General features: G+C 41.8%; 1 protein-coding gene across 1 annotated transcript; it reads right to left on the reverse strand.

Moving 5' to 3' along the window:
- Positions 1-5,309: 5,309 nt before the first annotated feature.
- LOC149271035 (multimerin-2-like) lies at positions 5,310-25,780 on the reverse strand. Its single transcript, XM_089507683.1, has 7 exons — positions 25,735-25,780; positions 19,216-19,543; positions 12,752-12,814; positions 11,838-11,944; positions 10,969-11,118; positions 8,935-10,797; positions 5,310-5,692 (listed from the first exon to the last, which is right to left on the reverse strand). The coding sequence occupies exons 1-7, from the start codon at positions 25,778-25,780 to the stop codon at positions 5,310-5,312; spliced, it is 2,940 nt and encodes a 979-aa protein (XP_089363809.1).
- Between the last annotated feature and the right edge of the window lie 492 nt (positions 25,781-26,272).

A 26,272-nucleotide genomic window follows, 5' to 3' on the forward strand; every position in this document is an offset into this window, starting at 1 on the left:
TTAATACCGTCCTTTGCCAAACGTAATTAGCCCGAGTCTGCGGTTAAACAAACCACTAATGGATCACCAAAGAACAATGCAAGTGCTCTGCGGGTGTGTTAATGTCCGTTCACCCTAAAGTATGTGTATGTATGTATTATTCATATATACCAGTATATATATATATATATATATATATATTATACCTTTACGTTCGTAGTGCCAGCTTTGCTCAACGCATCTCCTGCCTGTGCAATTACTACAGGAAAGGGTTAAGCGAGTATACCGCAGAATCCCCCCCCCCATGGCATTTGGGACGGGCGACATATATAATGGCTGGAGTGTCCCTTTAATTAAGGGAATTACTTAAAACGGGAGTATTTATACAATGGGAAGCTCTACTCGCTGGCCTCGTCGGTCTCTAGATGGTCGACCGAACCCGCGCTGTTGTCTGCGTCTCGTGTGTATACTCTGTGCCGCGGTAGGGCGACGGGCCGCTTCAGTTGATCTCACGCCATTCTCTATACCTGGTAAAATACCTTTTTTTTTTATTATTATTATTTATTTATAATCCGGCAATTCTTTACCAATTCGCTTTTTCTTCATCCAGCGGGCATTACAGCTGCTGTCCCACCAACTCTGCCGCATTTAACTAAATCGAGCAATAAAAACGCAGTTCCTGGTCCCGCTGAATGCCCCCCAAGCCCTTCCCAGAAATAAGTATTTTCATCCAATAAGATTCATATTTTGTTCAGTGTCATGTGTCACAAAAGCAGCCACCGATAGGCTGTTGCCATAGAAAGGAAGAAAAGCTTCTTGACGTTTCTGTATCTTTATGCAGTTAAAGGAAAGAATAAAAACGTGACAGATCTGTTCAATTGTATTTGCTTACGCCACTCGTACAACGCTGCGGAATATGATGGCGCTATAGAAATCCATAAGTGGTAATTACCGGATTGCTTCTAATAGTTGCTACTCTTTAACAGCCGCGACGTCGCGTACGTAGAGAAAAACGTTTTAATCCGTTTCCGGCCTCCATGCATTCTCCGGAATGAACACTAGGTGGCAGCAGCAGCTAAACCTGACCTCTGTTCCCCCTCAATCCCAATTTATTTATCGATTTGCATAGCGCCGCCACATTCTGCGGCGTCGTACATTGAGTCATCTCACCCGCTGATACGGAGCAATTTTCAGTGGTTAAGCTGCCTTCAGTACAAATTTGAGACGTTTTGGGGCAACGTAAGAGACTAGACAGTCGCAACGGGCCAAACTTAGGGAAAGCATCGTCGGCATTCTATTGGTTGCTGTGATCCGAAGACCACTTTTCGTCGTGCATCGGAATCGAGATATATATATATATATATATATATATCCCCCCCTTAAATCCCGCGCTTATGTCGGAGTGCTGACCCCTTGAACCTTTACTATTCATTACATTTTCTTAAAAAGTTGCCAGAATCTTAAAAACTAATAACATTTCATGGATGCCAAAGTTGTTGTTTTTTGTTTTTTTTTTTTTGTTTTTGTTTTTTTTCCCTTTACCTTTTAATTCTCTTGGAGAGCAGAAAATGTAGCTGCTGGGTAATTCAGTGTTTAAGAGTAATAATGTCGCAAAAGCGCCTGCCGTGCTAAAAGAAAGGGCATTCGTGTCGTCAGGCGGCCGCTGGCCTTAAAGCTCCAGGGCCGGCCCTTACGTCTGGCGTCTGTCTGGCTACGTCGGGAACCGCTTGTCAAATGCACCCGTGCCGTGAGCTCGCTATACCAAAACGTGTGACAGTGCTACTTTAGTAAATAAGAGACGCTATCGCAAGTGAAATTGTTCTGCTGATCGGCCAATCGTTTTATGATGCAGCGCCCATGGTGCTCAAAAGGGTGTCTGAGAGTCATGGGAGTTGCAGTTTACTAGCCACTTATTTATTTCCCCCTTTTATCTAGAAAATAATGTTGATATTCCATTTTTTAGATACATTGTCTGCGTTATATATATACCGGTATATTACATAATATGATATATAATATATATTATATATATTATATATTGTATATTATATAATATATTGTATATTATATATATAATGTATATTATATAATATAATGTATATTATATAATATAATGTATATTATATAATATAATGTATATTATATAATATAATGTATATTATATAATATAATGTATATTATATATATTATATGTATTATATATATTATATTAACCCTTCCAGTCCCAGGGACGCGATCCACCCCCTTTCACATGGGTGAATAATACCGCGTAACATAGAGCCTGTAAGAATTTCCGTCTTGAGTCATCTCAGTGAGGATTACCATAGACCGCATTCGCGCAAGCTTTCCTCCTAATGCCTCCGTTATCTGCGCGTCTTATTATTATATGGCAAATAATGTAAATATAAACCATTGTACATTTTTTTTTTTGATATATATATATATATATAAACGCACACAAATATTTTAATTAAGGAAATAAATTCCGTGCGATTTCGTGAACCGGTCCGTTTTAAACTTCCTCTGTGCTGTCCTTCTCCACAATGGGATAAGAATAATTTTTATTATTTTTATTATAAATCGGTCATTCTAATCAATGTTTTAACCCATGACAGTCCTTCACGTATGTATGTCTGACCTAAAACTCGTCGTTAATGTAGTCTCATTGTAAATAATGAACAGAATGATTAAAATATGCAGTATGGTTATGCAATTGTGATTATATATATATCTATATATATATATATATATAATATGTAGAATACTTATAACACTATATTTTGTACAGCATCTGCTTTTCCGAGGTGCCTTATATTAAGTTTACCGTCATTTTTCTTTGTTTCTGTAAACAAAACGATGTCCAATGTATCATTTCTAAGTAAATAAGCTTATTTTAGTAAAACGGTCGTCCTTCATTTTTCTCTGAAAATGTTCCTTAGACTCCGGAGCCATCGCTATATTAGCCTCTACCACCTATGATGGGCGGCAGATCCACTTACCGCCTGAAAAAAAAATCCTTATGTTACAGCTAAGCCTCTGACCCCTGACTCCTTGTTCAGTGAATAATTAAAGCATCGTACATCACCCCTGAGCATATCCCGTATTGGAATGTAGGATAGTATGGTCTGTGCACAGCGGGGAAGAGATCCAGACTATATATACAGTATAATGACATCACTCGTTTTATGAGGTCACCATTTTCACACCATACAGCTGCTTTCTTGTTAAGATCTCTTTAGGATGCAGTTCCTTTTCCTTCCAGGTGAGGGCGCTGCTGGTTATTCTCTTTTCTGGTAAGCTCTCTGCTCCCGTCCTGTTTCCAGATATCTAGTGATTTGTTTAATGGGAAATTATACCCCCCCCCCCCCCACCACCTCCACACACCATTAACCACTAAATTATAAGAATAAGTAAGACAAATCATGCTGGTTTTCTGAGGTCATTTAAAGGGACGGTAACGCCTTAATTATTTCCTACCCATGAGAAAAAGCACAATATGTCTCTTTCACCCAGGTATAGATGAAGAATAATACTGATTTAATCAGCTGCTGCCTCCTACTAATGCTTAAAGATCCATTATTTCAGCTGCTTCTTCCCCAAACAAAACTTAGTGTTAGTGTATGGTGTTAGAGTGAGTGAGTGTTAGTGTATGGCGTCAGAGTGAGTGTTTGTTAGTGTTTGGTGTAAGGGTGAGTGGTAGTGTATGATGTTCGGTTGTGTGTGTGTGTGTGTGTGTGTGCAGCAGAGGGATTACTGTGTATGTTGGCATACAATGTTAGAGAGCAGATGTGTGTTAGAGTGTTGGAGTGTGTGTGTGTGTGTGTGTGTGTGTGTGTGTGTGTGTGTGTGTGTGTAAAAAAAAAAAAAAAAAAAACATGCATGGGAGGTGTTTTCATATAAAGAAAAAAAGGGGTATGAAAAAAAAAAAGCCTTATGTTCCTTGAAAAACCTTTTGTGCACCAAACGTGATAAGGGGAATCTCAATTGAACAACAATATGGTAAAAATGGCAAAGAGGTGCTGGACGCAGAGAGTCGGGGGGGGGGGGGGGGAACGACGGACACACCTCTGGTCACTAATGGGTTAATATAACATTTTGATCCAACTTTATCCACTCCACATAAAAAAAATAAAACAGCACAGACTGCATTTCTATAAGTGCTTCCAGAGCACGACGTACAATATTTTAATATCTCCTCTTCAAAATTATATTATCCAGAAACATTTAAGATTTGAAATTGCAAAAAAAAAAAAAAAAAAATTTCTGTGTACATTTATTTACAAATACAGATTTTTTTGGGTGAATATCCGAATAAGGGAAATGTCAGCAAAGATCCAAAATGGAATAGAAAGTTGCAAAAAAAAAAAAAAAAAAAAAAAATTACAAAATGCTCAAATACAAACCGGATGACAAGGTAATCTCTTAATATCATATTCTGCGTAAATGAAAGAAATTTGTTATTTATATTAATTTTTATAATAGACATATCTATTGTCTGGACCTGTCTATGAGAATGATTTATATTACTTAGTGCTGAAGATCCATTGTTTGGGCTGCTTCTTCCCTAAACTAAATGGACAATGTCATTTGAGTTGAAGTGTACAGGCAGGCTGTTTGGGGGGTGAAAATGGCACAGGCAGGCTGTTTGGGGGATGAAAATGGCACAGGCAGGCTGTTTGGGGGGCAGAAATGGCACAGGCAGGCTGTTTGGGTGGGCAGAAATGGCACAGGCAGGCTGTTTGGGTGGGCAGAAATGGCACAGGCAGGCTGTTTGGGTGGACAGAAATGGCACAGGCAGGCTGTTTGGGGCATAAATTTGCACAGACAGGCTGTTTGGGTGCAGAAATGGCACAGGCAGGCTGTTTGGGTGCAGATATGGCACAGGCAGGCTGTTCGGGGTAGAAATTTGCACAGGCAGGCTGTTTGGGTGGGCAGAAATGGCACAGACAGGCTGTTCGGGGTAGAAATTTGCACAGGCAGGCTGTGGTTTTGATTTTTGCCCGAAAGGATCATCTTATATTCAGGCCTTTTCCTTATTTTCTTTCAGTAGTAAGAACGGTTTCACAATTCTTTTAGTCTCCATCTGCTTGCATTCAAAGTACAATTAAAAGAGGAATTTTAAGACACGGAAGCAGCACAAAACTAGGGCGATGCTCGTCACCTAAAACCGGTATTTTCGGAGACCCAGTGTCCAAAACATTGAATGAAAACTTGCCCGAGTAGACAATAGCCTGGCGGAGAGAGCTATTAACTTCAGCTATAGCCGAATATTTAAAGGTTTTTTTTCCAAGAAAGGGGGTAATTCTGAAATGTCTGTTGGAAGATCGAATCTACGTTTTGAAGACCAGGTACCCAGCGAGGACAGTCCCAGAAGAATTCTTCTTAATTGAGCCGTGAAGAAGCTCGAACCATACTTTATCATCTTTTTGGAGTTCCACCAAAGCGAAGCTGTGTCTCACGCTCTCACCCTGAGGGGTCGCACTGTTGTATAAGGCTAGTTTTTCCCGTCCTCCAAACACCAGATGCCCAAGCGCGTTTCCGGAACCAAAATCCACGTTGATGGCGAAAGCGTAGACCCCTCGGTAGGGCGCGGTGAAATGGTTGTCCTCCGCCGAGAAAACATTGCCGTAGTTCAAGAGAATGTTTTTGAATCTTAAAATTTTGACGCCTTCTGCTCCATCCGTGAAGCCGGCGGAGAATGCTACCGGTGAGCCTGGAATTAGAAACGACATTAATAATTAATAAACTGCTATTTTAAAATGGGTTGAAAAAAAAAATGATTGCCTTGTTCTTCGTATTATAAAGCAAATAATGCAACATAAAAAAAATAAATTAAAATTACAGAGAATAAATCACATGACGTAGATTATATTTCAGTGCTCCCGTGGATTGATCTGTGTGGGTCATGATGAGAGTAGGTGGACACAAAAGCAAGATCCACCACCAAAGCAGTTCAAGTGAGGGCAAAATGGCGGCGCTTGCGGTGACGTCCTCTCCCTCAAGTGGAGGATCAGGGAGAGGATGTCACTGCAAGCGTCGCCATTGCCGCCGGGTTATGTCCGGGGAGATGCGGACGAAGAAAGACGATAGCAGATTAAGGATTGAAGATAGAAGAGAGATGAGAAGGGAGAAGATAGAAGATGAAGAAGAAAAAAATGCGAAGGGAGATGTGGAAGCGGAAGTGGTCGGCAGAGAAGGTAGGGAAACACTACCGAGTGAATGTAGGCAAAATGTAAACAAATGGGCTAAAAACAAACCAAAAAAATTGTCTGAATTGTTTTTGGCTCATTTGCACATGTCCAATATTTCTATATTAGACATATTTTTATAATTATATATATATATATATTAGGCTGGTGTACAGGTATATATATATACCTGTACACCACATTGGGCCCGATTCAAGTCTGTGGACATCATTGGAGTTTAAGGGGCTCATTTAAATCAACTGAAGATGCAATACAGCTTCCTAACACTGGGGGTCACTGGTGCACAGGAATACATATCCACACTACCACTCAGCCAGCAGCCACATTTTAACCTTTCGACATCAGGCGCATATCAGATTGCTTTTAGTGGGTTTCTTTTGCACCAGATTTAGTATTTTTAGGGGTTGTGCATCTTTACATGTAATTCATAATAAATAATACTGGATAGTCCTGAAAAGCTAAGTGAAAACCTAGAGGTGTTTTATAATGGGCTATGTCCGTTGTTCAACAAAGGGGTTTTGGTAACTTTAAACCATCTCACCACAAGGGGTAAAGGGGTCATCAATGCCCCTGAAAGGTTTTTATTTTACTTTTAACCTCATATCCCACCGGGAACGGCATGGGGAGTGAGGGGAAGGGATAGAATGTGGCATGTGATGCCCAAAGGATACTTTTATTCATTTTAAGCCCCATGTCCCACTGTGCAGGGAATATTACACTGTAAGAGCCTCTGTTTCATTTTTTTTATGAATTCTTTTTTTATTATTTAATTACATTTATTATTCAGGGAGATGGGGGGCAACTAGGTCCTTCTCTGTCATCACTACGTATGTATGACAGGCTTTGCTCAGTTTACACAACAGCAATATAATCTGTGATTCCAAGCAAAATCTCTTTTTAAAAAAAGTTATTCTATCTTAAAGGAGAACTGGCAAAGGCACTGGAAGGCAATTGTGTTTTTTTGTGCAATTCCAGATACAGCCACCAGGCGGGGCTCTAACATAAAAAATTCTCTAGGATGCATTTTCTCATTAACTGAATCCTTTCTGTGTTTTCTTTCTGCATTTTTATATATCATATATTGGTGAAGCTCGACTGGATTATATACATTCGCTACGTAGCGTCCACATATTGTTTGGGGGTGCCGGGACACCTGGCTGGGTTCGCCTCCCCGTGTTGAATATTTCCAGCCCTTTTCCTTGTTCTAGCTTCTCATAATAAACCGTATTAGCCCAGAAGAAGATGGAGTCTTTAGTTTGTGGGCCAACACACAAAAATATATTATTATTTATTGTTATATATATCGCCATCATATTCCGCAGCAATGTACACACAAGCTTCTTGGACCTCAGAGGTCTCTTTTTTTTTTTTTCACATTCAATTTCTGAGTTCTGGAAAGCTTATGGGATTACGCATCTATTTTTATGTTGGCTCAATAACAAGGTAATTGGAAAATCCATTCTGCAATAACCCACAGAAAGCTAACAGCTCAAGGCGCGCTGCCATAGAGCGGGGAGACCCGCGGGAATTATCTGACCCAACATAATAAATTTAAACATTTTGCTTAATTGGCTTTTACTATGTCCTACGCCAAGCTCCAAGCTGCTGAAACAGCTCTCTATTCTATTAAGCTGATTAAATTCCATACATGCTCATCAATAATGTAGGGACTCCTAATAGAATCTTTGTGGCTTTAATTTAACCCAACGGTCGTCGTAAATAAGAGGTGCAACTGCCTGGAAAACGCCGGCAGCGTGAAAGAGGATCGGTGTAAAGCTGGTTTGTTATAAACCTTGGCAGATCCGTCATTTGATCTGTTCCTCTAAAGTTTTAATCAGATAAGAACAGCGTAGAGGCTTTTAAGGAGCTTTCCAGTTTTTTCAAGGCAACAACCAATCGGTGTCCACCTTTGTCCCACATGACCATTAGGTGTTCCCAGCGAAATTATGAATGAAGCACATTCATCTAAGCCCCTCCACTTTTCCATGGACCAGACCCCTTGTGCTGAAGGCATGATCGGGGCACAGGGAGGGCTGCTGACGAGAAGGCGGCTACGGCACTTTAAGGCCGGTGGTCACCAGACGTGCTGACAACGGCTTTAGATTATGTTTTTATGCTCACATAGCAGGTGGCCACGCGCTGCAGCACCGAATCTGCCTCTAGACTGGGTATGGATGGCAATGGCCAGCGGCCCAACAGGCATTTACGCCGTATAGTGACACCGAGTACAGAGATGTGGCTTTGTGTTCTGGAGCCAAGCCTTCAAAGGCTTCACTCAAAATGGCGGTCTCCGTGGGAGGAGAAGGTCCACTCCAATGCCATCTAGACAGCAGGACCTTAAACTGGAGCTGCAGGTTAAACTGGTGGAGAAATTTTGGTTCTGAGACTGGAGGCGACAGTGGGCAGAAAGATAAGGACTGTTGGGGTAAATATGGTGTGTAATAGAGGGATGGAGAGGAGAGAGAGAAGGGTAAAATATAAATTGGGGCGAGTTAGAGAGATTGAAATAGCAAGACGAAAGACATGGGCAAGGAATAGAAAATGTAACACTTTGTTCAAAATGGTGGAGGTCTCTCCTTAGTAGAGGGCATGGTCCTCCCTATCAATGAAGGAACCCGAGCATCCCATGAAGTTCCACAAAACTATAATCATCTTTTTGTGACGGTGAGAAGATGGCCTGGATATAACTCAATTTTAGTTTGTTTTGCACATAAAAAAGAAAGCTACTATGACAGATGTCTCGTACCTTGCTTCGGAGTCTGCTCTGCCGCTCCATCAGATTGCCAGCGGCGCTCGCTCTTCTTAGGTTTAGGTTCTTCTCCTTTTTGCTTCGTCTTCATTTTCTTATCAATGATGGCTTGGACCTTCACGAGATCGAGAGGCGTATCAGAGGAAATAAAGGACTCGTAGTTGCCGAATATCTTTTGGAAAGATTGCACGTGTCCGTCAAAAAGTCCTCTCAAGGCAACAATCTCCGACTTCATGGATCCAACAGATACATTCAATGGTCTTAGGGCATTAAGTATGGTGTCGTTACAGTAGGTTCCATCCCTAAAGTAAGATTCCAGCTTTTTCATTTTGCCACTTAAGTGCTTAATGTCATTTTTTAGGATGGCAACATCTCCGTTGGTGGTTTCATCATCCATGGAAGCTTCATGGCTTGGTTCCATGTGCACTAGACTTCTCTTCTTAAACGGGCCATCATTCGTCACCCCCTGCTGGACATTGAAAATCGTAGAAGATCCCAGGGGGTCTCGGCTCCGAGGCTGCATTTCCAGGTAATGCACCCTGTCCACCAGGGAATCGGTTTTCTGCTGTTGTTTTTCGAGCCTGTTTTGGGTTTCATTCAGAATTTGGTACATCTGCAGTATTGTCATCTGCAGAGTCTCAGAGGTATCTTCTGAAAACTCCTCTAAAAGTTCATCTCCAAGCAACGCTTCCAAGGCTCTGTCGTGTCTCGTGGCGTCCTGCAGGAGAGAGCTGAAAGAGCTGTCGAGGAGTTTGATGTGGTCGTGGATTTTGTCGTTGTCCTTCTTCAGAAGTTCTACATCAGTTGCAAAGGCCTTCGCTTTGGTTTGCAGCTGGGTCGTAACATTCATTAGGTTTCTTCCTTGTTCTTGCTGAGCCGTTAGTGACTGGCGATTGAGTTGAAGAGCCAGAGACAAGTCTTCGAATGAATTTTGGAGAGACGTTTTAGAACTTCCTTCCTTTTGCCTCACCTCTTCTATACCGTACAAAACGTCTTTATAGAGATTGGAGAAGTTCTTTTGGGCTTCTTCTAGAGACAGAATGTCCAAGGTCATCTTTTGACAGTCGCAGTTTCTGAACAGCTCGTCGGCGCCTTCTTGCAAACCAGCAATGGTATAATTCAACTCCATCATTTGCTTCAGAAGGAAATCCTTATTCTCCTCCATGATGAGACTCTTCTCCATGAATGAAACTTGAACCTCCTCCGCGTTCTTCCTGAAGTCGGTCCTCAGTTCCTTGAACCATTTCTCCAGAGTGGAAATGTTTTCGAACGCTGCGTCCGACTCGGTATATAAGTCTTTAAGCTGCCTTTCATGATCCGCAAGAGTCTCGTTGACGTGTTGGTTGGTTTCTACTCCTCTCGGGCAGCAGGATTCCCGCAGCTCTGTCATGTTTTGGGTTATTTCCTGAAGATCGTCCTGAAACTGTTCTTGCTCCCTCCGGAGTTCCGAGATGCTAAGGTTGAGCTGCATGAACTGAGCCTGTTGGAGTTTCTGGTTTCGTTTCAGTTTCACGTCTGTTTCCGCTTTAATCATCGTTAAGTTGTGATGGATCCCGGCCTGCTGCGCATGCAGTTGGCTGCCCATGTCGTGTTTCATTTGTTCAAGCTTGACCATGTTTTCCTCTATCTTTGACTCAAACTTCGAGCCCAGCTCCTGGAAGTCTCTTTTCGGCACCGTGTTCTCCAGGAATTTGTCCAACCTGATCCTGTTGGTTTCCACGTTTTCAGAGAGGTTCTTCACCATGAAGGAAAGGCTCTGAAGGCTCTTATTGAAACTGCTGAACATTGGGCTAAAATGCTCCTTAAGGAAATTTTCTACATGGGGAAGAAATACTTCACGGAGAATTCCGTCTTCGACTCCTGTAAATCAACAGATAGTATATTTAAAGAGAACGGCATTCCATGAATATAGAAGATAATACACTTCCACTTATTGCTAAGCCTTTGCTAAGCCCCGTCTTACTGTGACCCAGAAGATCGCCCACCATAAATCGACGACCCGTAAATATTTACGATTCCTGCTCATCTTACCCAATTTAGTCTCATTTGATGGAATTGTCACATTGTGTTCTAGTGCATTGTGTAAGTCCAGGAGGTTACCAGAGGCCTGGTGGATGTCGTTCTGAATGTTCTCCAGCAGTGTTTCTTGGCTTTGAATTTCTTGCATTATCTCAGAGACCTCTGAAAAATATGTATGGGTGGCGTGGATCATGAGTTTGTTCAAAGCAGCCCTACCTGGGGTCCACCCTTCAGGACCACCACATCTTAGTGTCCCACAACAGTGCTCTTCAACTAGGAAGAGCCATATCATCGGGTCTCTGCTAAATCCAGGCTTTGTTTCTAATAAATCCAACAATTTATTAAGGTGGCACTAAGGGATTAAGAGGGGAAATGTCTAATAGTATAGCTGGTATCAAAATCCCGTTCTAAAATATGGACCCCAGATATCCCAGCCTGAGCACATGGAAGCCTTTAGCTTCTCCTTAAGGTAAGTCCAATTATTTTTATTAATTATTATTATTATAAAAATATATTATTATAAATGTGGCACCTTGGTTTAGCGGATGTTGCTCTTCTGTCTCCGGCCGTGCTGAGAATTCTGCAGGGATCTGGATGGAATTAGGATCTGGAGAGATAACAATAGATGAGTAAGCGGTTGCCAAGAAGAAAGAAATTTATATATTTTATATCATTTATATTAATATTATTTATACTTTCAGGATCTATGCTAGATTCTCCGGCGGTATAAGTATGTGTTAGCGTGTGTTAAGCCAAATTGTGTATTTTCACTGTAATAGCGCTACGAATCTTCTGGAGCTCTATTTATAAGTGGAATGTATTATATTGGCATAACAATGGAGCGACAGAGACAAAACCATACAGGGCTATAGCTTTTATACCTGGGAGCTCGCAGGTCGTGCCAACGAATCCCGGGCAACATCTCCAATCCAAGCTGGTAACTGCTTTCCTCTTCATTTCGTATACTGGTTTCTGAGCCAGACGATACCTAGAGAAGGGGAGAGAGAGAAGACGAAACCATGGATAATTTATTACAGTGTATTCTAATCAGGCGCAGACTGGCGGTCACAAGGCGGACCTGGCGCTTTAAGGCCAGCAGCCATCTGATGGTGAAAGCGCGAGTGACGGCTGGATATGCGCTATGGTTTTATGCTTGCGTAGCGTGCAGCCGAGAATATCCTAGCTTGAGTAAGCATAGGGCACCGATGGCCAGCGACTCACTGGGCATTTTTCCGGTGTGTACAGGTGGCCAGTCCTGGCCTGATTCTATTAAAATGACACCAAGTTTAATTTATTGTGCAAAGGGGCATACATAGAATACAACATTAACTTCCCCTTTTAATGATTTAGACCGTCAGGAGTTGGTTTGAAAGAGTTGGCCTACTTTGGCTCCAGGCTAAAGCCAACGTTGGTGGACATCATTGGAAATCATGGATTAGATGGGTGGATCTGGATTAGAATGCCCCGGTCCTCTAGGCAGGTCAACAAACTGAGCAGGTCCTGATTACCCATTAAACACACTAGACACTTGGCCTAGGGACTCCTGCGCTCCAGGTGTCCCCGACGCTTTGATGGATAATCTGGATCCACTGTGTCATTTCAGGGAGGAATGTGGTCATGTGCGCCTAGGGGACCTAAAGAGTCTTAATCTGACATTGAAGACCCCATCCCTATGAGCCAAATAGTAATTCATACATGTTTCACCGTAATTACTCAACCGTCTTTGTACACGTACATAATTTTTTGGCAATCTGGAGTCCCGTTCGGACAGGGCAGCTGAGACCTTATCACGTACTTCTCTGTCCTGCACAAATCCACGTACGTCACCACCCGGGAACGCACAACGGAGCACCACTTCCTAGAAAACAAAGAACCAGATCTGTTAACATTGGTTTTATTGCGGTTCTACTGAGAGTAATACGTACAGTCATCACGTCAACATTTGCGCCATGTGACACTTACGGTAAGTTGTCCAAATGAGGCAAAGTCACAAAATGTTACTGTATTAAAGAATCGTTTCTGGCCAGGGTTTGGAGCCCAGCAAGGGCAAGAGGCATCCAGGGTAGCCGCATACAATGTAGGTTGAGCCGGCTGCCCGTGCTGATCCCTGTAGGATAACATGAAGAAGCGCGGTGGCGCATCTCCAGTTGGCCACCTTTTCCCATAGGAAAACATGGAGAAGCCAGATGCTCCTCCGATTGGTTACCCTCTCCAATAGGTAGGCATGTCTCCAATTGGTCACCCTAATAAACCAGGACGTCTTTAGCCAAGTCAATGCAAAGGAGCCATCTTGCTTAAGCTACTACTTCCCAGAAGACCGCTTCTGCCGGAGACCTTCATAGGATCATTCCACCAGGACCTGAGAAGGACATCAGCGCAATGGCCAGGAATCCCTGGTTTCCATGACAACGCAATATATTTCCATTCCATAAGTCTTGTCGCTTGATACAGCAACGAAATGTTATGTTATCTTATCAATATATTGGAGACTTTCCTGAACGATTTACCGATTTTTAAGGCACGTCAACTAAATGAAGAATTTGGGCTGGCTCGTTTCGGAAGTGAATTAAATCAGCCGCCGTATTTATCCAAACACCCACACACATGAACTGGAATTCTAGTGGCCTGAACTGGGAACAATATTCGGAAGTGGGGACTTTTTTGAAGGGCTATTGTATGTTTATGGTCACATTAACTTTTGGCAAAGTTCCCAGAAGATATTCCGCGCACTCGGTGACACAAACTCAGGGAGATTAATGTATCTCAGGGCGTGTGCCGCTTCCCACAAACGTCACAGCGGAAGGTTCTGGTTCTGTAAAAAGCCAGGTTCATTTATGGTATAAGATGCTACTCATTGGGCAAAAGCACCGTTCTTTTCTGCTAAGTACTGCTCCAAAAAAAGGCATTTCTGGGAAATTTCCAGGATCGACCTGGAGTCTCCGGGCGAAGCCCTGGTTTCTTGGGTCTCCGAGTCAGTTTCTTTTTTCTCCTGTCTGGAGAGCGATATTCAGCCATGTCCAATTCTCCACCAATTTCCATCCTACTCACTAAAGACTGTCTCGGGGGCCCCAAAAGAGTGAGAGCTCCTAGTAGCCTACCCTTTAAAGGTCTGATTAATGGTCAGCATCAAAGACATGTAGCCGTTTCCTTAAAAGTGAGTCAGCACCAGATATGTTGGAAACAGAAATTAGAACGTGCCACTTCTCCATGAGTACAAAAGGGACAGAGGTCATCTTCTCAAGGGGGTCATAATAAGTAGCATTAGTTCAGAAGTTCTAGTTCTCATCAGAAGCCCAAAAGGGCACAGTTTGCATATTTTTAACTTTGTAATTACAGCTTTTAGCAATTTAAAGGGACACTCAGGCCATCATACGCACCTTAACACATGAGATGCAATTTTTAGGTGGCCCTTTCTCCGACCATCTGCCATGCAGGACATATGTTTGGCCCAACATATCTCCTGGCACGTGGTATACTCTCTGCCAATCAACTTCAGCCGATCCGATAGAGCGACAGAAAGAATAAATATGGGGCACTGACATCCATTTGCCCTCCCAGCGTTTGCCTGGTGTGTCAGATGGCCAGCCCGGGCCTCAAAACAGGACACCTGCGGTGAGGTCACATGGTAGCGTCTCTTAAAGGTACCTTAAACGTAAGCATTCTTCATTGAGGAGGCTGTCTGGGCTGCCTAGTTGACAGGGGGCTTAGACAATGCCTAGAGTGGTTGGGGGAGCAGCCCATCTCTGGCCATCTCTGGTCATCTCCGGCTCCCTTCCACACCATCACTGATCTCCCAAACTGGCCCATTCACACTATTGAGGGCTGTGCTGAGACGGCATAGTCCTCCATAGCTTCCTTCTGCGCCACACTTCCCTCAAGGGATGCCCAGGGATAGGGTTAGAGCAGCTCCGAAGGTAAATACATTACTGACCACGCACACACGCTTCTTTTGGAACGTCCCATAAGAGATGAACTCTTTAGCACCAACTGGTGGCCAAGGATGGAACTGCGATGAGCGTATTCTAATCACTTTTACGAACATATCTCCTGCCACTTGGTATACCCACAGCCAATCAGCTCAAGCTCTGGCTTCAAGCAGCCAATCCAGGGCCAGATTGGAGATTACTAGGTGGCTAGCCCTGCCATAATAACAACAACAACAGCAACAATAATAATAATAATAATAATAATAGCACAGAGAAGGATTTTGTACCTAATTTAAAGCTGCTGTTCCACTTAGACTAAACAATGAGTGCCCTCTCTAGTAGTTAAGTAAATAAACCATAGTAGGTCCGCGATCTTATTCTTTCTTCTGAAGGTTTTAATCACATAAAAGAAGCTTCTGCCCGTCTGTACAGCAATAGCTCATGAGGGCCTCTTTTGTGTCCCAGGCCAATTTAGAGTTCCTGGCAAAAAAACGATGAATGACCCAACTATTTCCAAGAATTCTTTCTTCTTACAATTCAAAAAAATATATATGCCCATCTCTACCACCCTACCCTCGTAGATGCTTATCTTCTCTACCCTGGTGAAGAAGACCCTACGAGGGTCAAAACGTTGGCCAATGTTTGTATAGCCGTTCATTTTCTTGTAGTGTGCTGGGACCTTTTAGGAGAAAGATGGTCTCCACTCTCCAGAGGGTTCTGTTTTAGTCGTGACGCGAAGGAGAAAGCGCTTAACGAAGCCTCGGAGCTGCTTCCTGAGCCATTTCCATGCTTTGCATTGTTCCCGCTTCCCCTCGTCACTTTTTCTGACGGGGGGAAGTTAGATCGCATGGTTTGATTGTCTTCCAGGCTGGTTACTGCGTCTTCTGTACTTATATAAATGCCCCCAAATTACAAAAAAAACTTTACAAAAAAACTCTGGCTCTCTCACACACTCTCACACCCTTAATGTCTCCCTACCTTCTCCGCCGTCCGCTTCCATGTCCCTGTCTCCTTTCTTCTGCTTCTTCCTTTTTGCCTCTTCTTTTTCTTCTTTCTTCATCCATTCCTCCCCTTCATCCAGGCCTCAGGGAGCGCTTCCTCAAAAGGGCGGCGCTGCAACGTGCGCCACGTAGACAGCCTCTCACCCGATCCTCCTATCAGGGGAGAGGGTGTGCACGGAGGCTCCGCCCTTTTGAGGAAGCGCTCCGGGAGGCCCGGGCGAAGAAAGAAGAGCAAGCAGAGGCAAGAGAACCTGAGCTGCTGGAAAGGACACGGATGCAGACAACGGAGAAGCTAGGGAGACAGAGAGGAGATTTCCAGGAGACTTAGGACCTCTTAGTGCCAGTCTGGCACCCCCTGATGTGTGGAGCCCCCCAAAAGTACGCCACTGGTTACAGAAATGTTATCCCTGTAACTTTTTTTGCCATTAATTTTGATACAAAATGTCATAATTTGGACTGAAGCCCACTTTTACACAATACTAAACTTTTTTTTGGTGAACATTCAGCAGATCCATAAATTACTAATAGAGCTAATACTTTGTACTGTTTAAATATGACGTAAAGGAGTAGAACAGCCTCCCAGCAGAAGTGGTAGAGGTGAATGGAGGTAGGGTGAGGGATTATCACTGTCCAGATTGCACACAAACTTTTTATAATAATAATAACAATAATAATTAATAATAATAATAAAATAATAATAATAATAATAATAAAAAGAAATAAAATAATAGGCATGTCGTAAAGATGAAGTTTATTACTCTTAAGTTGAACGTCGCTAGAAACCCTTCCAACAAATAATTTAGATTTTTGCTGGGAACACTTGTCATGTGACACAATGGCAGGCAATAATAGGTTGTTGCCAAAGAAAAAAAATAACCCTTTCTGTGCTGATTTTATCTGATTAATGACAGATCTACTAAGGTTGATTTGCTCTATGTTTTGTCTAAATGGAGTGCGGGTTGAGTCGGGATCCTTGCGGACTCAGAAGTTGAATTGCTTCAGCTCCTTAACCGTTCTGGCTGCCTTCCACCGCTACCAATACAGATACCAACAGAAGAGGGTGGTGGATACGTGGAACTGCCTCCCAGCAGAAGTGGTAGAGGTTAATACAGCGAGCGTATTTAAGGCATGGATGGGATAGGCATGTGGCTCGAGACTTTTAATATTACTGCGGGATTTGTATCTCCGTCCTTCCTTCAGTTAAAGAATAAACAGGAAACCGGGATCATTTTTCCCATCCACAAATATCATATCAAGTGAATAATTCTTACACAAACACACTACCGCACGAAGAGTTTGGGGTCACTTAGAAATATTTTAGGTTTTTTTAATATAAAAGCACATTTTTTGCATTAAAAAAAAACAGGAAATGGATCAGACATCCAGCGCAGACGGGGTTAATGCTGTAAATAACTAATGTAACCAAAAACAGCTGATTTTTAATGGAATCTCTTCATAGGCGTACAGAGACCCTTTATCACTCCCATCACTCCTGTGTCCCAATGGCCGTTTATCACTCCCATCACTCTTATGTCCCAATGGCCCTTTATCACTCCCATCACTCCTGTGCTCCAATGGCCCTTTATCACTCCCATCACTCCTGTGCTCCAATGGCCCTTTATCACTCCCATCACTCCTGTGTTCCAACGGCCCTTTATCACTCCCATCACTCTTATGTCCCAATGGCCCTTTATCACTCCCATCACTCCTGTGCTCCAATGGCCCTTTATCACTCCCATCACTCCTGTGTTCCAATAGCCCTTTATCGCTACCATCACTCCTGTGTGCCAACGGCCCTTTATCACTCCCATCACTCCTGTGTTCCAATGGCCCTTTATCACGCCCATCACTCCTGTGTTCCAATGGCCCTTTATCACTCCCATCACTCCTGTGTTCCAATGGCACGTTGTGTTCGCTGATCCACGTTTAAGGTTAAAAGGCTAATTGATGGTTAGAAAACCCTTTTGCGATTATGTTGGGGCCGACACGACGTTTGCTGTTATAATAATGGTTAGAATAATGTCTGTGGTGTCAGCAAAATATTAAAGGTTATGTGTAAGGAAGGGGTGGTAGATAAATGGAATGGCCTCCCAGTAGAAGTGGTAGCGGTTAATAGAGTGAGGGAATTAAAAAAAATTTCCACGTGTGACGGCCTTTTACTTCTAACATTACATCCATTCATTCCCCAGCAATTTCTGCCTAACCTCAGCGATCAAAGACAACACCGCCGGGAGTCTGCCCAACTTTTATATCCTTCCGTCGAAGGGCAGTTAAGGCAGCTCAAAGTACATCCTTTACATTAATACTAAAATAATTATAATAAATATATTTAATAAAAAAAGATCATATATATATATATATAGTTTACTGAGATGATGGTGGTTAAGTGGAGCAGCCTCCCAGCAGAGGTGGTAGATTTTTTTCCCCCGGACCCATACGCTATAACAAATGCCTCACTTTGAAGTCCTCTAAACTAAGTGTTATTCCTATTAAAAAATCTAATGTTGCTAATTTTGTTTAATTTGCCTCGTTCATCATCCCCCCCCCAGAACATTAATCATGTGACGCAAAAGCAGGCACTCATAGGTTGTTGCCATAGAAACAGAAAAAAACTTCTTGAACCTTTCTGTGTTGTTGTTTTTTTTGGTGATCGGGCTGCTGGTGAATCATTTCTGGCCAGCGGGATGTGTTGTGTTGCCTTAGCATCATGGGAGTTTACTTCCACAACAGCCACAGAGCTACTCATTCATTACCCCAACTTACCTGCAGTAAAGAAATGTAGCTGCTGGATAGTAAGAGCAATGAAAGCCTCTCATCAATAAATGGAACAGCCTCCCAGCAGAGGTGGTAGAGGGTAATACAGTGAGGGTATTAAACATGCATACGATAGACATACGGCTCCTGAATCTAAGACGAGACCAACGACTGGACAAGGGGCAGACTAGATGGGGCCGAATGGGGCCGATCTGCCATACCTCGGCTACACAGGTGCTTAATGCTCTTGTCAATGACAAAGAAATCGTGGATCCTTTCCTATTCTATACAATGCTTCAGATCCAGAGAGTCCCAGCTCTGTATCAACAACAGCATTAATTCCAAAATATTATTATTACGTCACTTCCGCGTCAACATACTGCCAAATATCCCAGAAATAATTCTTTAGTCTGTTTTTTTTTTTTTCACTTTCGCCGGGAACTCTTAATTGTCATGTGACACAATGGCAGGCACTGATTGGTTGTCGGTCTAAAAAAAAAAAAATTCTCAAAAAAAAAAAATACTATGGCTTATGAGGGCTATTGGAATAATAGACTATAAGAGAATATTTCGCTTACCCCCTCCTCGGAACTGGTTGCTCTGGTTCAGGTGTAATCCCATCCTTGACATTTGGTGGAACAGTCTTTAATGCGCGAGAGAGACCTTCAGCCAAAGTCCTCTTCTGGTCCAGGAGGTCTCTCTCGTGCCCGGGGAGCCCGCGGTTGTACACGGATGATCCGTGGACCTCAAGTCTTGACCCTACAGATGAAAATCCATCGTAACCGTGTCGGGTCACGGAAGCGGAGACCAAATTCATCAACCCAACGGAGAGAACGATAACGGACAGCCTCCTCGCCATGGTTTCGTTCTCCTCTAAACCAAGAGACCCACTTGAACTTCCTAGAGCTGGGAAGTGAAAACAGAAAAAAAAAAAAAAAAAGCCCCCTTTGAAATGCCTTCAAGTTAAAAACTAGGGGTGGGGGGAGGCTTTTTTTTTTTTTTTTTAACAAAGAACGGAAAAAACTCACAATCCTCCTTCCCAGCTAGTATGGAAATGTGAAAGGTCAGCAGACAATGTGGGAGCTTGTTCCTGTGTGGTGAGCACAACATTTAGCGAGGAATATATAAGAAGAAAAAAAAAAAAGGAAAAAGAAAAAAAAAGAAAAGAAAAAAAAGAAAAAAGGAAAAAATAAAAAAAATAAAAAAAAATGTAAAAAATGAGAAAAGAAAGAAAAGAAAAAAGAAAAAAAAAATGTAAAAAATGAGAAAAGAAAAAAAAGAAAAATATTTTTTTTTCAAGGAAGCTCTGGATGCTATGAGCCTTCTCGGAACAAAAAAAACAACAAAAAACAACAAAACAAATAAATTGCTCGGGAACGCTGTCTTATCAGAATCCCATTCCCCGTTCTGTGCGACTTGGGCCGAGGAGAAGGAGGAAGAGGATGTTAGTTTAAGGCAGAGCAAATATTGTAAAGTTTATGTTATGTTTCCCTTAAAAACCTTTAAACGTAAATATATCACCCCGATCCGAAAAGACGCCTGATAACTGAGTGAGCGATGAAAAATGTACAGAAAGAGATAAAAATGTCTACTAAATATGAACGTTTTTTTGTTTAAATAATCAAAATGTGAGAGTTTAAGAACGTAGCTTCGATGCAAGCAAACGCTGAGTGTTTTAAATGCATACGGTGTGTAGAAGGGGTTTGCAGCAGGCAATGGCTGGTCCATATGGCACACTGGGCAAATGACTGGGCGGGGGGCACTGGCCTTAAGTAATAAAAACGGAGAGGCCGATTGGGCTCTGCGGTAACGTCATTGGGTGCCCACTGGCCTTAAAGTTCCGTGGCCGCCCCAGTCCTACTCTGGTCCAAAGTGGCATAACTCAAAATCCTGGGGCCACTGGAGCTTTAAGGCCAGTGGCCACCCGATGACGTTACTGCAGGACACAATAACAGCAGATTAGCAGCTCTTTCAAAAAGTACCACTTATGTACCTTGGTGGGCTCTAAGACAATAGGACCTCCTCTCCCGGGAGAGCTGGCCTCTTCTGACCCAGGGGGGCAGGTACAGTTCAGTGGTCCCTCAGCACTTTGCACCCCCTAGTAAAATACACACTAGCACACACACTAACCTACATATACACACCCACTCTCAGAAATTCCCATTAACACACACACACACACACATACTTACCCTCGCACTCTCACTACCTCACAACCTTGCCTCGCCTGGAGCTCGATGGGTAACGCAACCTTATATGACCCCACTGTGGTCCCAGACCAAGTCCGACCTGTCCTGTTTGAAGAGTTTTGGACCAGCTTGGGTGGGGGTTGGGCTTGGCCATTCAGGTAGCACTGGGAATGATGCTTCTAATGCCACATTTATTTAGAAAACTGTTAAATTTAGTAACGAAGGTGGAACAGCAGCTCTAAATGCCTCTAACTATATTTACCATAGTGAATAATGCCTAGAACACATAAGAATCATGGAAAGCATTAAAAATATGAGCTAAACACTAAAAGAAAACGCAATAAACAAGGAAGCACTTAAGTATTAAAAAAAATACATTAAAAATAAAATAGGAGAAAAATCAATTACAAAAAATAAATGACATAAAAAAATAATAAAAATCTAAGGATCTAGAATAAATAATTCAAAATAAATAATAATCTCCTAAAATTGATTTCACTAATGAGAGAAAATAAAAATAAAATATATTAAAAAATGCCCCCAGAAAATTTTAGGTGACCACACAACCAATTACCCTTTACAAAACCCAAAACGGTCTGTAAATAAATATAAATATAAGTATTTTGACTGTATAATCCCTTTTAACAGGTAAAAATAATAATAAAAAAACCTTAATTTCGACAAAATTCTGGCATCAGGCCCCCCTTATGTTTTAAGAACAGTCTTGAAAGATGTGAAGGCCGTTAGCGTGCTTTGGTCCTCAAAGCGTTTCAGTGATTGCTCCTTTAAGGATCTTTCTTGTTCCCTCGCACCTGTACTTCTTGAATGGGGACTTTGATGTTATCTACCTGCACATCTATCCCTGGGACTGATGATCCCTCTCTTACCTTTATGTTTGGGGGTAATTGTCGAGAATTACAGAGGTAAACAACAAATTGAGGAGGGAACTCACGCACAACAAAGGGAAAAACCGCTCCCGCATGCAGATTAAGCGGCGTATCCATCATCATGAAGCCCATCATGACATTAGCTCCTAAGATCACTCATACATCTAACGTGGCTCCTTCAACAAGTCACGTGGCCCACAATGGGGAAACATCCATTATGTGACCCGTCAAAATCCATTCAAAGTGTTGAATTTAACACATTGGTGACCCATTAGGGAATTGCTGTCAGCCCCATAAGTACGATGTGACAGTAACCAGAAGGCTCGGAGCAGTCCTGCCACCACACCTAGAATGAGACCATTAACTTGCCTTTTCATTTCCACCAATGCCCAATGTTGGTCAAGGTAGATCTAGCTATGGCTTGACTATGTAAAAGCCGTCCTATGATGTAACTCAATGATGGGTGACCTCATATTTTGGAAATGTTGATGCTCTCTATTTATTTCTTCAACATCTACGCATGGTTGGGTCTAGAGTACTAGTCTCCTTGGTCTAGCATTGGTTTAGGGAAGACCTGCACCTGATTACGCACACAAGAGCTGTGTCTTGATGCCATAGGCAATGCAGGAGATGATAGGTCGGTGCAAATGGGGACCACAAGGCAAACGGGTCCAGAGAAGGTTCAGGTCGGACAAGCCCCATGCCCCATGCCCCATGTCTGGTCCAGCCAAGAAGCACCCCATGTCCTATCAAGCCAAGAAGCCCAGATAAGAACGTGGTGCTTCAAGGACGAAGCCACATCAGTTGTAGATTATTAGGCTGGGAAAAAAGATATGAGCTTCAACGGAATCTCATTAAGTACAAAAGAGGTTCTTGAAACAAAACATATATGGCAACCTAATTATGTTAGAGGTGGACAAACACTACAGGGAAGGTTTCAGTAGTTGTAGAGTAACGACACAGGGTTCTACAGGAGGTAAAGATTGCTTCCCTAGTTGCGAAACCTTAAATTGATGAAGGCTTCTGGAAGGTTTTGTTTCCTTTCTTCTGGAACAACAAAAAAAGAAGAACTGAGAAACATTGAGCTTTCTCAATCTCGCCAGCTCCGATCAAGCCATTGACGTCTGTAGAGGCTGGCAGACCACCCATGGCTAGTAGCAGGGGTCTAAATCTATTGATGCACTACTCTCCTTCCTAATGACACTCAACCGATGTCATGCATACCACCAATAACTAAGAAACATAATACCCGTGCTAGGCTGCGGATTACAATAAGGCACTCATCGGAGCTTTCAATACTGCCTTAGCAATGTGGTGATGTGACAGCCTGGGTAAACTCTAATTTTCCGGATAATGGCTTTGTGAATAGACCACTTTAGTCCATATGGTTTTTAGGTCAATGGACATTTTGAATATTTTGTTCAGCAATACACAGGCTACCGATAAGCCCTGATTATCCAAACATTAACGGGGAAAAAAAAGTATTCTTTGGGTAAAAGGAGAACAATATCTAAACAAAAATATAATGCGGCTGCCAACAAAATGAAGCAAACAAACTGAAAAGATGTGAAAGAAAAATTTTTTCTTAATGGCAATAGCCTATCAGAGCCTGCTTTTGAATGATGTTGATTACTATTGAGGCAAAATTAGAAAAAAATTATTGTATAAAGATTTTTTATGGGCAGGATTTGGACATTCATTAGTAATAGAGGGGCTAAATTATATAATATAAAAACTTGTTTAATTTAATAATATTAAATTTAGTGCTGAATTTTATAATATAAAAAATTGTGTTATTTTATGATATTAAAATTGTATAATTTTAAAAAGGTTACATTATTTTTTTTTTCTTTATTTATTTAAAAGATTTAAAAAAAAAAAAAAAAAAAAATGCAAAGCCTGATTTGGAACCACATGACTGTTTTTGCCCCTGGCAAAATTTTGATTAAACCAAAATTTAACATAATTCTTACCTAAAGATTTTTTATGGCAATGAATTAGAATATAACAATTTTACAATTACAAAAAGGTTATTTTTAAAAAATGTATTTATTTATTTACTAGTTTTACATGAATAACAATAAACCAAACAGCCGAACATCAACATAAAGACAGAAATAAAAAAAAATAATAAAAAAATAAAATAAATTAGAGTCTGCTTTTGTATCACATGACTATTTATTTGCCCCTGGCAAAAAATTTGATTCGTATAAATTAGTAGAAAAAATGTGTTATTTTATAATATTAAACTGTTATAATTCTAAAAAAGTTAAATTAAATGGAACATGAATGAAAACAGTTTGAGTAGTGATGTAATAATGCGGGGAAAACAGGAAAAGGCGATTAATATTTTACTACATGTATTCAAATAAGGAAGAGTAACCTTGAATAACACGGGGGGGGGGGGGGGGGGGTTGTGCACGCTGAGCTTTGAGTAAAACAGGAAGATGTCGCCGTCCTAAAAAAAAACTTTGTTGGCCACCAGAGGAAGGAAGCGATTGTTTGCACAGAGAAATCCGATCAAACCACAAGGGGGCAGTAGATACCTGGCAAAAATATTCACCCAACCGCAGCATGAGGTCATACGTGTAATAAATTGTTTGGAACTAAGAGTAAAATTCTTTTTCTTAATGCCCAAACTCTTCCTAGAAATAATTCTTTAATCATGTAAAATTTAACATTGTTCATAATTTTTTTCTGAGAACTCTTAATTGTCATGTGACACAAAAGCAGGCCCTGATAGGCTGTTGGCATTGAAAATAATAATAAAAAAATATATATATATTTTTTTTAATGTTCTGTGCTTCAAGTAAAAGAAATACTGTCCACACGGTCACGGAATTTAATGAGAATCTTTGTAATTATGTCATAAGAATTAAGTTCTTCTTAAGGACCGCAAGTCTGAGATCATAAAGCTGGTTCCAAAGTATCTTCTAAGAACAAGTGGCTGATTCTCACAAGGAGCTTTTGAAAGAGACAGCTCATCTACTCTTTGTAGGCATCAAAGACTGACGTTGATGGACGGGAAAAATGTCCCCCCTGTCTTCTGCATGGCGAGAATAAGTGGAGAATTTGTACTTCCTGCTACGGAACAAGCAGTCCATGAAGTCATGGCAGGAAGTTTGGTCTCTGGAGACCTCCCAATCAAACACATCATTGCCTTTATTTAAACAGTATCAGAATAGAACGCGGCATTCCATTGTTACTGATCCTGTAGGAGGTCAAAGGCAAGTCAAGAAAGGTCAGAGATGATTTTTTGGCACAGCAGGTCTACATGGTATTGGGATTTGGACTTCTTCTTGGACAGATACAGGTTCTGGAAGGGTTTCTTAAACCTAACTTACTAAATAAGGGGCAGGTTAACACCCCTAGTGCCACAAGGTACAGAAAAATCTGGTACTCATAAAAGTGTCTGTATAATGTAATAAAGCATTAGACATGGTACAAAAATCACAAAATTGGAGAAAAATAGCACTTTTTGCCTCTTTTTGGAATCTCTAGCCTGAAAAGCTCCTCCTGTAGGGGTTTCCACCAATGCATATGTCACGTGTCATATTAGTGGTGGTTTCCGGACAGTTTGGGGTCCATCGTCGATTCCGATGAGTTACAAAGGAAGCAAAACGAAAAAAGACATATTTGGCATGGGTTAACCATCCAACTAGGTAAGTGGTATTAAGACAGACAAATGCTTCGAAGGGAAACCCCTTCCAGTGGGTACACCTATGCCTACATCATCTAAACCAGTTGAAAAATAAATCGCTTGATCTATACATTTGCTACATTTCTAGCAGAATAATTTGATTCTTTTGAAACATTCTTATGGGAACAGGAATGGTTGATGATCTCCAATACAATTCTGAAGAAAAAGCTGAAGATGGGGACGGATGTGTTTGCTCCGATATAAGAGATCCGCTTGTTTGGGATAAAATTCTGAGAATTAACCGTTTAAGGATCAGGCCCTTTTTACGCTACATAACCAGAGCATGTGATTGACTGTACCAGGGATCTACTGTAGACTTACCACTCCGGTCACCGCAGTCCCAGCGACGTTGGACCAGCTGCGCCATTGGTCCCGTGGGGACATCTTTCCATGACGTACTTGGAACGTCGTTGGTGCTGAAGGGGTTAATGAATAATGTATAATACACAGAGATCCAAAAGATTGCAAAACAGGATGCCTCGCCGCTGGGTTACATTTGTTAACTTCCTTTAGAGATGTGGCTTCTAAAAAAAGTTTTGTCTGTGAATTTCCCAAGGGACCCCTAAGAGATATCTCCAGCACCCTTGTTCGAGTTTATGCAGTTAGACTTTAAGACGACAAAGTTAAATGTCCGCTGGGCCGCACAGCTTTTTTTTACAGCTTAGGACTGGGATATGACATCATATCCTGGTGCTCTGCCTTTTAGGGATGTATGGCATAGAAGTGGACTATGGAGGCTCTGTCGGCTGCTAAACAGTGGTCCTTTAGGGCACCTGATCGCCCAAGAGGTCCGATAGGTTCCCTGTTTTGAGGTAGAGGGCCAGTCACAGTGCTGGACCTGACGTCCAGTGGTTAGAGA

This window comes from Sceloporus occidentalis, unplaced genomic scaffold (assembly GCF_023333645.1).
Source record: "Sceloporus occidentalis isolate IW3139 unplaced genomic scaffold, rSceOcc1.0.p SCAF_596, whole genome shotgun sequence".
NCBI classification, from domain to species: Eukaryota; Metazoa; Chordata; class Lepidosauria; order Squamata; family Phrynosomatidae; genus Sceloporus; species Sceloporus occidentalis.